The sequence below is a fragment of the Oryzias latipes genome, chromosome 4 (assembly GCF_002234675.1).
Source record: "Oryzias latipes chromosome 4, ASM223467v1".
Classification (NCBI taxonomy): Eukaryota; Metazoa; Chordata; class Actinopteri; order Beloniformes; family Adrianichthyidae; genus Oryzias; species Oryzias latipes.
The window spans coordinates 24,402,899-24,417,343 of NC_019862.2; the positions used below are offsets into that span (position 1 = coordinate 24,402,899).

Genomic DNA, 14,445 nt, shown 5'->3' on the forward strand with positions numbered 1-14,445 from the left:
ATAATTAAAAATGAAAGTCAATGCCAAAAAAGGCTTTTTCATTTTCAAAATGAAGCTGCATTTGTTGACTCAAAATTTAAAAGGAAAAGCAATCCGCCAAACCGCTTTTTCTTTTTCTTCTTCAACATCGCTTATTCTGTCACTTAATTAAAATGGTAGTGAAAATGGTATTTGACATTTCATTTTCAAAAAGTTTAGTAGTTGTGTAGCAAAATTCATTTAGAAATATCTAATTTAACAAATAAAATTGATTAACAGAAATGCTTTTTCATTTTCAAAATGAAGCTGCATCAAATGACTCAAAATTAAAATGAAAAAGCAATCCGCAAAAATGCTTTTTCCTTTACTTAACCCCTCTTTTTGAAAATGAAATGTCAAATACTATTTTCATTATCATTTTAATTAAGTGTTGAAGAAGAAAATGAAAAAGCATTTTGGTGGATTGCTTTTTCTTTTTAATTTTGGGTCAAGAAATGCATCTTCATTTTGAAATTGAAAAAGCATTTCTGGATTTGACTTTTATTTTTTATTATGCTACAGAGTCGCTTCCATAGCATAGATCTAAAGAGTCCGAAATTGATTATAAAAAAAAATGTAATAAACATCCTGTATTCAATTTGTCCACCTTTATTGTAAAAGGATGATTGATGGAGTGTCAGACAGAATTTGGGGAAACAATTTGCCCGCTTTGGTTTATTCATTTTCTCTTCTGAATTCTGGGTAATTTGCTGTTCAACCTTTTTGGGCCAATCAGCCGGAGTGTATAATCCACACGCCTAATGAACACCTTTTCTCCTCGGTCCACTGCGTTTCCTCCACAAATCCTCCTTCTCTCCAGCACATCGGCTCCCGGTGGCGCCGTTTGTTGATGAAAGCTGATTTGTTGGAGCGACGGCGGATCTCCCACCAGTGATGGTGTAAATGTGTTAATGCTGTTTTCTGCACTGACAGTTAAATTCTCATAAACTGCTTTAAAAGCGTGAGGAGGAAGTGTTTAATGCCTTCTCACTGACAGCTGCGAGTCTTCACACTCCCCCTGCTTTAAACTGACATTTACAGTTTTACAAGAAGGAGGAGGGATTAATTAGGCATCCAGAGGAGTTCGGAGCCTGATGGCTCATCACTCAGTGGACATCCATTTCACTAAATACATAAAGAACAAGAAGAAAAAAAGCTCTTTAAACTGCTTACATGTTGGAGTTTCAGTAAATTGCAGGTTGGCTTTCGATCCCCAAAGCAGACTTGACTTTGATTAACACATATTCGTCCCAGCTTGCAACAGTTTCAACCATATTTCAACTCATATTTGTGTTATGAGTACACAAATGATTTTTTTTTTTTTACTAATCATCATGTGAGATTTCTGCAAACACAAGTTAAAACAGGTTTACTCCATAAGACTCTGTAGGCTGAATTTGTATAATATTATATTATCTACTGCGTTTGTTTTAGCTACAAGTTTGTAAGGTTTTACCACTGATGCAATTGACACAATGAGAGTTTTCATTCAACACCAACCTCTTGTTTGTGGTACATGGTGTCTAATCACTGGGTCAACTGCTTGTTAATGCAAATTTCTAATCAGCCAATCACATGGCAGCTACTCATGCATTTAGGCCTGGTCAAGACAATCTGCCGCAGTTCAAACAGAGCATCAGAATGGGAAAGTAAAGTGATTTATGTGACTTTGAACGTGGCATGGTTGTTGGTGCCAGACGGGATGGTCTGAGTTTACATGGTCCAAAAAAGAGAAAATATCTAGTGAAGAGCAGTTCTGTGGAAATAACTTTATTCATGGGCAACAGTAGCTCAAATAACCACTGGTTATAACGGAGGTCTGGAGAAGAGCATCTCTGAACACACAACACGTCCAACCTAGAGGCAGATGGGCTACAGCAGCAGACGACCATACCAGGAGCCACTCCTGTCAGCTAAGAACAGGAAACTGAGGCTAAAATTCACACAGGCTCACCAAAACTGGACAATAGAAGATTGGAAAAACGTTGTCTATTCTGATGACTCCATGAAGAAATGACCCAGCTGGGATTCCGGCCTACTTGGGGTGAGATGGTGATGCTATTCACCATCCAGAGTACACCAGCTTCGAGCTCGGAAATATTTATGGTGGCCTTGTTGTCATTAAATGGCAGAAGACAATGTTTTTCTTGTACTCACAGAAGGAAGCTTCAAACCAGACCCAGAACTGATTGATGTAGTCAGATCTTGTTGGTCTGGGACACTTTATGGTCCCTGCAAATGAGCTACACTGGGATAAAGGAGGCTCTGGAGATGTCCATTCAAGCTTGAAAATCCTTATTGATAAATAATGGTAAAATTATTATTTTTTTTACTTACTATAAACTACTGTTTTCTTAATTATTAGATATTTTGAAGATGTGTGTTCCCACATTTTTGGGTTCCTCAGATAATGGAATAAGATTAAGCCCTAATAAAATAATGTCTATTTATAAAGATATATATACTTACTGGTTGGTTTGACATAGATTTTGAGCTTCAAGCATGGTTTCCCAGCCAGGTTGGGATGTGGTGATGCTGCAGGGAAGAAATACAAAATCAAAAATCCATTTATTTTGGACAAACTCTACAGCAGTTTACTTTACAGCTGTAAAAAATTAAGTTAGGGTTAATTGCCGACAAAGTGTGCATTATCACTTTTTACTTTCGGACGGCTGCTTCCGCGAAGGGCTTAAAAAGTGATAATGCATACTTCGAAGGCCATTTACCCTTACTTAATGCACACCCAGCAGCAAATCCCAATCAAGTATTCACCCGGACTATGGTATAAATGTGTAATAAAAAACAGAAGCCAGGATAAAGTAGAGTATACTACACTATTCAAGTTTTAAGAAGAAATTATAAGTACTTACTAAAACAACCAATATAATCACAGTCTGGTTAATGTGATTTTGAATAGTTTAACCCTCCAGGACTTACAATTAAGTTGGAACAGACTCAGGCAACTCACGCTCAAGCGACCACTTTCACCAAAAGTCTATTTTAAGCACACGTATTTGTGCTTTTCGGGCTTCCGCAATCAAAATCCTCGCTTTCAAGCATCACTTTGCAAGTTTTTAGGTCAGTTTTTGGGCTCTATGTACAGAATGCGCTGCTACTGAACGCCCAGTTAAAGTCAAAACAGTTGAACCTTGACCAATCAGAGACCCGGATGTTGTGGTGATGTATGGATACTGTTTCTTTTAATTCATGAAAGTGCCAACCGTCTGAAAATTGATCATGGAGGATAAATTAATATTTGCGATTTGTGCCCGGCTAAAATTCTATGACGTCAGGTCTTTCATAAATTGGAATAGAACTGTGGAAGAAAAAGTCTGGGACAAGATTTATGAGATTTGCACCGCTTCAACATTTCGCACCAGACCTTCTCCAACTGTAGGTTGGAACACCATATGCTAAATGCACATTCAGGAACTTGAGTTCAGGACATTGTTGAATGTGCAACACATGCGGTGTGAATGTGGTATTACAGCCGCGAAGTACTTACGCAATCAGTCAATTCTGAAAAGCTGCTTTTCTCCGCTTTAGAATCGGCTGAATCACATCGGTCGCGAAGGTACGAAAGGTCAAAGAGCATGTGTTATTTTCACCGGTGACATATCCGATGTTAAAGGGTTACGGTTGTATCCACCAAAGTTTTTGACCAAGTTAAATTGCAAAATTTAAAGAATTGGGAGAAATAATTTTCTGCCTCATGTGATTGTACTCTGCTGGTTAAATTAGCTTGCCAAGCATAAGCCAAGTTTTTTTTGGCTCCCTTTATTGTTTGCAAAATCAGTAAATAGCAAATCCAAGGTCAGACCCCTTTAGCAACAGTTGATCAAACCTTAATTAGTATAACAGAAAATTCTTCTTTTCTATAAAGACATTTTATAACATGTGCAGTTTCATTTTCTTTGTTCTGCTCTCTGACTCTGGCCTGCAGTGGATGTTTTATTCATGCATCTGCTCTGAAACTGACGCGTTCATTACAAACACGCAAACGCGATCATTAAGTGCCATTTAAAACAAAACTCTCAGCTTGAGGCTTTTCGGTCCAAACGAGCTACAATTTAGGAAATGTTTTCCAGCTTGAAGAACAAATTATGTCTGGACAGAACAAACTGACAGCAGCCTGTGTTTCTGTGGCTTTTCATAGTCCTGGCTCTTTTGTCGTCTGAGCCAGGCAGGAAACCTGGGGGGCGTTTGATTTCGCTGATCGGACAATCAACAACACAGATATCAGGTAATTGGTGAGCAGCATGCAGAGCTAAATATTTGGCTCATTTACCAACTGAGAACAGTCACCTGATAAGGACAGTTTTTAAATCAGCTACATCAAAAACCTGCATTTATATCCTTTGAGGCTTTGCATATCTTTAAAAGCTTGTGATAAAAAAAATATAAATAAATATAATTAGTGACTTATTACGTGAAACTTTAGTCTTTTTTTGATAGATGAAAGTCTCTGCCATCAGACATTATACTAAACTGTTGTTTCTACAACAATAGAAGCTTTATATCCAGCCAGAACACATAAACCAATAAAATTGGCTTTTTCTTATTGGTCAACATCTCAGGTTGGCTTTGCTTCTTGTTTAGAGGTGGAGCCTACTGTTAAATCCTTGCATCAAAACGCATACATGTGATGGGAGATTTCTTTAAATTGTGGACAGAATTTCAACTGGGTCTGAATGAAACTTTGGGTAAAACTATACTTTTTACCTTATTCTCCACAATATAGACAAAAAGAATATATAAAACTGGTAGTTTGATGTGGAGCTGAGGTTTTTTGTCTTTGTTTAGAGAGGTAAAGTCCGAGGACTTGCAACTGAAACCTGCATTCATTTGTTTGTTTTAGTCACCAAAACTGGCTTAATACAAACACAGCATGTGGAGACTGGCTGATTTTTTCAGCAGACTCCTGGCCAGTTTATATTATCCTTAACTAGGATGCAGCTCTGGGACAAAATCCTATGGTTTTTTTGTTTTGTGTGTGACTATACTGAGTTCAGCTTTGTGTTTGTCTGTAAAAAACAAATTGTACTTCGGTTTAATCCTTTTCTAGATCATAATGTAATTCCAACTTTATAACTATAAATAAATAAATGATTCTGTTTATTATGTTATTGAGACGGATGTGTAATTTTTGTTTTTATATCATTGTCCTTCATGGCTTACAGATTCCTGAATGCTTACCAAGGCAGCACATGTAATGTAGTACTCACAGATGTAGTAGTACTCGTGACCCGGTCTGAACTCAAAGCCCAGGCTGAAGGGCGTGAACAGCTGGAACTTCTCAGAGAACTTGAGCGGCCCGTTGGGGCTCTGGGGCCGGTTACACTCCCAGCGTTTAAAGCCCTTCCTGTGATGGTCGCAGCTCGTGTACCCGTCGTAGTTCACCATGTACAAGATGTAATGCTCCATGCGCTCCGCTGGCTCCGCCCTCTCGTAGTGAGGACAGTAGATGTCTAAGTAGTCGTTGATCGCCACCTCCACCGTGTAGTCACCTCGAAAGAACCTGAGGAAGACAAATTCTTTGGTTCATATGCCGATTCAGCTTAAGGAGTCTTTTTGGTTCTACTGTCTGCTGGAAAAGAGCGACCAAAAGTGTTTTTTAATTAATGGAATAGTTAACAAAGAACAAAAACAAAAAATAGATTTGTTTATTTAAAAAAACACTTTTTCCACTTGTGCTTCCCTTTCTATTACAATTTACCTATGAAATAAATACAAGGAAGCAATATTTGACGAGCTAAATGTAGGAGGGTTTTGTCAACTTTATCCCTGAAGGCTTTTTTGTCGCTAACAGTCGCAGCACAGAGGTAGAGACCTTTGCAGGAGGAATGAACCTTCCTGTTGTGGAGTCTGACAAAACAACAGTTGATTCATAATTCAAATAATGTTTGATTTAACCTTCCTCTTATTTTCTGGTCGGCACCGACCCAGTTTTACTTGTAAAAGCATAAAAAACGACCAGAATTTGTTTGACAATAAACTTTATCTCAACAAAATTAATTTGTTGTTTTGCTTATGCTTGCTTATAAATCTGTATTGTTCTGATTTAGTCTGTTTTTTATTTTTCTATATTTCTGTGAGGCAAAAAAGTATTTAGTCAGCCACCAATTGTGCAAAACCGACCCGTTACCAAAAGTAACAAAAAAGCTAACAGGAAAAATGCAACTCTACTGTTGAGAAACTTGCAGAAACTTTCTTTGGTTTCGATCAAACGTCTGCTGCTCACAACTTACCAACAGCTGGAAAATACATAGAACAAAACGTTTTTTCTGTGCAGAACCGAGAAGAAGGCAGGGATGAGGGATTGCAAAAGGAAGTGTTTCCCAGGTTCACTTTTAGTTTTTCATACCTGCATGTTTCACAGCAAAAAACCCACCAGACTCAACACATGGAAGCCATTGATCAGCGGCTCTCTGAGCGTGCGTGTTCCCCTCCAACCCCCCCAGGCCTCAATTAATCACATCTAACTGTTTATCAGAGCATTGTGGTGTTTACAGAAAGGAGACGTGACCCACAGCTGGACACACTTCCTGGCAACCCCGGCTTTCTGAGTTGCCCTGACTTTTCCAACACGTGAAACACAAACTGCATCCCATACAAGCTGGACCAGTCAAAAAAAATAAATGAGAGACAAGTAAACTTGAGTCAGATCATAAATTTTAAAGAACTGGACAAACGATAACAAACTTTAACACTTTAGCTGTTTCTTTAGTTTGAATCTAGCTGGCAGCTCATCAGACGCTCAGTCCATCATCCGACCAGGATTTTAACAAAACAGAAAAGCAGATTTGAATGTTTTAGGCTAGCTCAGTGAAAAAGATAATGAAGAATGAGCAGGAACTCATGCTTGCATTGAAGCCAACATCTTCCTTGCGCTGCTCTGCAAGCACAAAACTGCAAATCTCTGCAGACAACAGAGACGGGCCTCACATGTGGCCGTCAGTGACAGATTGACTCAAGATGAGTGCGCACACATCCATCAGGCGTGACCCGCAGCAGCTTCGTCTTTGGGCCTTTGAGCCTTGCACGGCCTTCTAAACACATAACTCACGTTAAGGGCAGCAGTGAACAGCTGGGCCCCATCTGGCTCCAACCAACAAAAGACAAACCTCAAAATTCCCCCTGACCATCCTGATTTCCAGTCAAGTCAGGGGTTGTTGCTCATTAGTCCTTCTTCTTGTCAGCTCACTTCACTTTCGTGAACATTAGGAGGATCTAAGACATATTCAGTAAAACCCTGGTTTCATTTTTCTGGTTTGTCATCCCAACAGAAAATGGTGCGATTGCACAGGTGACCCAATTAAATAAATAAAATGATCAAGTCAGGGGTGTCAGAATCCAGGCGTGGAGGGCCGGTGTCCAACATTTTCCAACCAACCTGCTATTGAAGCTCCTTATTGCCTAAACACACCTGATCCAGGTAATCAGCAGCAGATGAGGCAGAATTTCTGGAAAACCAGCAGGAGGCCGGCCCTCAAGGTTTAAGTAGAATAATAGACTGTATTATTAGTTGTATTGAATTATTATTCTTAGCTTGGCAAAGATGCCAATTTAACACCGTTCAAAATCTACAAGCTTTAAAATATTTTTTTTTTACCAAGTAGCCTCAAATTGATGCTCGATGAGACAGGAGGCGATGGATGAAAATCTCTAGGAGAAATTTTAATTTGTAGAAGGTAGTACAGGTGATTTTTTTATGGTAAAGTTCAGGAAGGTGGCCTTTTCCTAAGGTCAAAGGTCAGAAAAAATTTAGTTGTGGTTGTAAACTTGACCAGGTGGTTCGTGTGGAATTTCATGAAAATTGCTCAAACTAAAACTTTATTTTCTATATATTTTGCGAAAATATAAAATTCACACAAATTTCACACTAAATGGCAGCCAAAGCTTAGGTCCTGTAGCCATCCCATAATAATAACAAATCATTCTTTGGATCTCACCAACATGTGAGTTTTGGTTTCTTAAGTGGATTTTGGAGGGAAAATTGAGCCCCATACAGTAAGAGAACTTTTTGACGATTTCTCTCGGTGTGATGTCATCTTTTTTGGGGGGAGAGGAGTCGTTCCCATTGTAAAAAATGCATTTTCACAGAGTACTGGGCGTGTGTAAATTTAAGTGAGTTTTTGAGTATGTGGCAGGGGAGAAATCTTTGCTCAAATGCGCAAAAAAGAAAGAATAGCGAAAACAATCAGGTCCTTGCAGTTCGAGACTGCTGTGGGATAAAATTATATTATTTGTCTTTCTACTTTCATTCTATTTTATTTCTAAATAGATGAGAATTAGTGCAAAAATGCAAAGAGTGGGACAGAAATCTGTGGGTAACAACAGCAAAAAGCTTTCTGTCGCCGTAAAACAATTTTCAGCTGGATGTGATGGACCCAGATGCTGGACAAGCTGAAAAAAGTCAAATTTCCCCTTTTTTCTTTATCCCATATTTTTGATCACGGCAACAGCAGTGTGAAGACAGAGCCGCAACAGTTCAACTCCAGAGAGACAAAGAACACAATGAATGAGACAGGAAAACACCCCAAACACAGACACATGGCTGACGTCTACACACTGCCGGCCTGGTTGAGGTAGGTGGCCACTTGCTCCCCCAATTTGGCTTCCTGTAAATGATACAAAGGCAAAATCCAAATTCTTCCCAACCCCTGTTTTTAGTCCTCCAAACAGAGAGTTATGGAAACATAGTCTCTTCGAATTCAGATGATACTCCCACTCGATGACGTCATGAATAGTCGCCGGCAGCTATGTTGGTGCGGAGCTGCTAGCGCTCAGAAAGACATAACAACATCGTTTTTATAACTTTAAAAAGGGGAAGAATTTGGATTCGGCCAAAGTCCCACATTCATTGACCAAGTCTTCACCTTGAATTTAAAGAAATGTGTATTTTAGATCTGCTTAAATGAGAAAAGCGTGACAGGGTTGCACAGTGGTGTAGTGGCTAGCACTCTCGCCTCCCAGTGAGAAGGCCCTGGTTGGAATCCCAGATGGGACCTTTCTGTGTGGAGTTTGCAGGTTCTCCCCGTGCATGTACAGAAACCTGTTTCCTCCCACAGACCAAAAAGATACTTCATAGGTTAATTGATGATTCTAAATTCTCTCAAGGTGTGTGAGTGTGTGGTCTTGCAACAGATTGATGACCTGTCCAGGGTGTATCCAATAGTAGCTGGGATAAGCTCCAGCAACCCTATGACCCCAAAAAGGAAGACAAAGGATAAGAAAAAAATGGCAATTTACAAAAATGAAATCAACTAAAATAATTGTTTTATTTATTATGGATTTGTTACTATTTTGAGAAGAGAAAAATCTCCCTACCCCACAATATTTTAGTTTTAAGCATATTTGTTATATTTGAGAGAAGATCTATCTTTCAGTTGTCAACTCTCCTTTTTCGGTTAATGGAGCTCAGTAACACGTCAGGTCACGTTTGGTGGTTCCAGTCAGCACCACTTTGAAAGACTCAAGTTAGATCCAGAAAACAGGCTGAAACAGGTATGCAGGTCAGAACAGAACACCTGGATGCAGGTAAGAGCAGGCGCTGACAATGAATGTCATTAGTGGCAGCAGCGACTGAGAGACACAGGAAGCATGGCTATCTAAGGACAAGCCCTGGAGCAACCGTGACATTCTGTTGCCCCTACAGCTACGTTCACACTGCCCTGGCAATGCACTTTCAAATGACCATTTTCATGAAAATTCAATGGAAACACGTGTATGCGTGTTTTGGGCTTCTGCATTAAAAACTCTCACATTCAAGCATTGGTGCGCAAGTTTCTGCGATCATTTTAGGGCAAAACATGGGGCAATTGAATGCGAGTTGCAAGTTATACCAGGCCTAACTTGGACCAATCAGGGACTTAGGTTTGATATTGACGTACGAATGATGTTCCCTTTAATTCATGGAACTGCCAACCATTTGAAATTTGATCATGGTGGAAGAATTATACGACAGAAAGTCTTTCATATTTCAGAATAGAGCTGTGAAAGAAAAAGCCTGGAGCTAGATTCAAGACATTTGCACCACTTCTGACATTTTGCACCAGACTAGGTGTGAACGTAGCATTAGCAACTTCAAGCAAATGTTTGTGATAACTGTCACTGATCTGGTGGTTACATGTTGGCACTGGTGTTCAGCAGTGGAGCCGCCATGAGTGTGTGAATGTGTGTGTGCACGGTTGAATGGGACCGTGACTGTAGAGCACCTTAGTTAGTAAAGTGCTACATTCAACTCAGAAACAATAAAGGACTTTTAATGACATCTTTCAAATGTTTTGATGCACTTCAGTTAAGCTAACTTTTACTCAGTTTTTGAGGATCCATTTAGAGGTAAACTGAATTATTTGCTCTGCAAAACCAAATATTCATACCAAAATGAGGGCATTTTCCTTCAGGTGTTTCTGTAGCAGGCCCACCCCACCACACTACCACCCCCATGTTTGACTACTACTAAAAGGTTGTTGTTTTTTTTACTCTTACTGCAACTGGATTCACCTTAACAAAAGTTCTGCTGTATTTCTTTCCTGCTGTTGTTTATAGGTTATTTTATGGACCAGTTGTTGTGTAACTGGGGTCAGTCTGGTTTGCCTGTCCCTCCCGTGAAGGTTAACCACTGAGGATAATTGTAATGAAGTCATGCTTTGTGTTCAGATTGTGTTCTGTCAGGTTTGTTGTTTTCACCTCAGTCACAGTCACACTAGGTTTCAGCTGTCAATCATCCTCAGCTGTTTGTTTCGCTGAATTAGTCCTCCTGTCAGCTGCTTTGTTTTTTTTTGACCGTTTTTGGTTCAGCACTTTCATATTTATTGCATTCCTTTGTGTCATTTAAGTTTTTTTTTAATTAGTTCCTGTTGATAATCCATAAGGCTGTAACGAGTATCTGAGTTCTTGGATATTTGCGATCTGTTCCCAAAAATATGAGTACAGTTATTTGCAACGTCCGAGATCCTGACGATGATTTGTGGTCATCATTATAGTAGACTGTAGTGAAAATACACTTCAGGCAATTTAATTATTGCCCTGAAAGTCAGAATAATGCTGGATTTAAGGACATAACTAAACAAACCAAATGTACTACAGTCATTGGATGTAAATAAACCTTCAAAGTAAAAGTGTCTTTTTCAAAGTAAAAGTATCTTAGATTAGATTAGATTTTATTGTTATTGTCCATAGTTAGTACAATGAAATTAAAGCATCACCATTTCAGTGCAAGAATGACAAAATAACGATATATAATATTAAATAAATCAGTATGTATGACATATACAAGTGTGCAAATATAAACTGTAATATAGAATGTCCAAGATTTGTGTGCAAAATTGCATACAAAAGTATCAGGTTTTTTGTGTATCAAAGGTGATTGAAGTTCAGTTTACTGACATAGGTTCTCTAAAATAATTTGTTTTAAATATGGAAAAAATAACAAATACATTCTAATTAAATATAGAATAGAAAATAGAAGATAATTATGAGTTAAGGAACATTATGAAAATCTTGTTTTTACAGTTATTTTTATTTGAGTGTTGCTTTGTTTTCACTAACAATCTTCTTGTTGTCTTACTCCTGGAACCAGTCAGTGACACTTTTAGAATTGAAAAACCTTGGAGAACATATTCAGGATTTGATGTTCAATGAGCAACAGTGATTTTAATGCTTTGTTTACTGCTGAAGTTACCCAGGAAGTTGGCTGAAAAACGTTTTCTCTTTCTTTCTTTCAAAATATTTGATTTTATCTGTTTGCTTATTCTGATTTCATGTTCTCTATAAACATATAAATGATTATCAAATACATATGACTTCGATTTTTTATTAATTTCTTAAAAAATACACATATTACAATTTATGGTTTGTTGCAACTATTCATACATATGCGGTAAACACAAAAATAAGGCTGTTGGTTTAAAATGCACAACTTAAATTTAAGTATTAAAAATGTATTTTTTTAATTAAATGTGAAAAGCAAAATTTTGTTTTATGTTTGATTTTGGACTTGAATAAATCCAGAACAGACGGAACAAAAATGATGCGGACAGTTGTGTGCTGGTTGTTTCTGACGGTGGGTTTGTGCATGAGCACCTAAGACGCAATCTGGACAACGAAAGAAAAGCATCCTGTGTTCATTGCTGTTAGCATTTTCTTCCGTCTTCAACAGGTTGGTTTACCATAAATATGTTCTTTTGATCACTTGATTTGAGATATATTTAGTGTCTTTATTTATGAGTACTTTAAAAGAAAAATGTAAAGAAACTTTACGGAGCGGATGGAAACTTGAAAGACTTCTGGTTTAACTGTCGCCGCATGACCGTTAAGGCCCGTTCACACCGGGACGAATTTCGCCGGCGATTTTCGCCGACGTTTAACGCCTCGTGACTAAACAAAGGGCACCAATGAGAGTGTGCACACCAACGCGAAAAAACGCCACGCGTCAAAGCGTCAAAAAAAAAAAAACGCCTCGGGTTCGTTTTTTCTTTTGATGCCTCGCGTCGAAATCTATTCGACCAATGAGAATGGCGCTTTTGCACACGTGTCTGGAGCTTCTGAAGTTACAGTAAAACACAACTTGGGGGCGCTCAAACACAAAACTGCCTTGCTGAGCACACATACCAGCGAAGAAGATAGACGCCAGGTAGCGTCTACACTGCCGCGAAGAAATAATGACGGACATTCTAAAATATCCCCGAACCAAGCACCAGTTGGAGCTACTGGTGCTTGAAATATTCATGTTTTCTTTGTATTATTCTGACAAGCGCGTAAATACTTGCCCTCTTCTTCTGAGTGAAAAGCGACTTTAAGAAGCGTAAAGTTGCGCAGCGCCACCTTGTGTACAGGAGTATTTCTGTTTAAATTAAGCGCCATCTAATGTCAGGGAATGAAATTGCATGTTCGCTCGGCTCATCGTCAGCGAAAATCGCCTGGGTGTGAACACAAAAAACGTGGCGAAAAACGCTGGCGAATAACGCCTGGCAAATATTCGTCCCGGTGTGTAAGGGCCTTTACGCTGTGATTCTGGCGCGTCTTTCCCCTGAGCGCTGCCTGGCAGGCACTGTGTTTTGCTATCAATGTGCCCCGTGTAAAAACTTGCAGGCAAAACGTTAAACACTGGTTTTCAAGGATTTTTATGGTGTTTCGGTTTATGATAAGTACAGTTATTTAGTTTAAATTAGTAGAGTATTATATTGAAGTTAACTTAAGCTGTCCAGACTGAACATGTTTATGTTAATGAATGTAGAATGTTGTTTTTAATTTTGTGCATCATAAAATGATGGGAATCATGGTCAGACATTGGCTGATAAGGTGTATTTGTATATATGTTTATGTAAAGATTAGAGATAATACACCTGGAGAATTGAAAGAGTTTTTCAATATTGAACTGGTATGCAATGATTGTATAAGGACTGCAGTTGAAAATGCTGAATGGAAGCTTGGCTCATATGAAAAAAGGGTTTTATGTTAAGTGACTGTAAATAAACAGACGCAATCTGGACGACGAAAGATAAGCATCCTGTGTTCATTACTGTTGGCATTTTCTTCTGTCTTCAACAGAAAATCTATTTTGTTGCTTTGACGCCACTCCTGGTGTCGGTAACAAATTGTGGGGGCTCGTCCGGGATGAGCGTCTCGGCCTGAACAGTCTTTGAAAGGAACGTTTTGGACACGAGGAAAGCGGTCACATTCCAAAACCTCCACCATGTACTGCTGTCTGTTGCACATGTCATACTTCAGCCAACGCACTGCTGCATCGTAAATCTGGTCTTCAGAGCGGACAGTGAGTTCGTCCTGGTGCAGCAGGTGAGTGAGCTGTGAAACATCAAGCTCCAAGAATTCATCCAGTTTGTAAACTTCAGTAAAATGAAGCTGGAAAAAGTCCTCTGCTGCCGACTTCAGCTCAGGGCAGTCCATGCAGTCTGCGAGAGCCGAGATGCCCAAGCAGTTTGTGGGATCTATCTGGCCTTTAAGAAACTCCACACACATCTTCTTGACTGGCTCAATCTGGTACTGGTTAGCTGCATCTAACAATGACTGGACATTGCTGTTGCTGTTGTTTACTGAGATCCTTGCTGTGTAAATAAAGTCAATCAGCAGCTCAATAATCTCTAGCTCAACACTCCTCAGCTCCACCTCATGTGACATGGACTCCCTCATCCTGGTGGTGAACATGCGGCTGAAAAAGTGACTGGCAGCGGCGAGCACTATTCTGCGGGCAGGAAAGTGCTTCCTCCCCTGAACCACGAGGGTCACATCACACGGTGTCACCTGCTGTTCCGGAGCTGAAAGTTCAAGGACAACAAAAGAGAAAAGGCTACGTTGTCTTTAGAAAAAAAAAAATACCTTAAAATAAACAGCCATCCTATTCGAACTATACACCGAAATCTGTTGCTCCAGGTGAACGACTTACCTGTTGAACAAACCCCGCCA

General features: G+C 39.2%; 1 protein-coding gene across 1 annotated transcript in view; it reads right to left on the bottom strand.

Annotated features, from left to right (window-relative positions):
* The window catches only part of LOC101155840 (ephrin-A2), a 112,181-nt gene that overhangs the window by 6,790 nt on the left and 90,946 nt on the right, over positions 1-14,445 (bottom strand). The window contains exons 2-3 of the mRNA XM_004068259.4: positions 5,244-5,536; positions 2,488-2,553 (exon numbers count right to left, since the gene is read on the bottom strand). Coding sequence (XP_004068307.1) covers positions 2,488-2,553; positions 5,244-5,536 — 359 coding nt within the window. The remainder of the gene's footprint in view (positions 1-2,487; positions 2,554-5,243; positions 5,537-14,445) is intronic.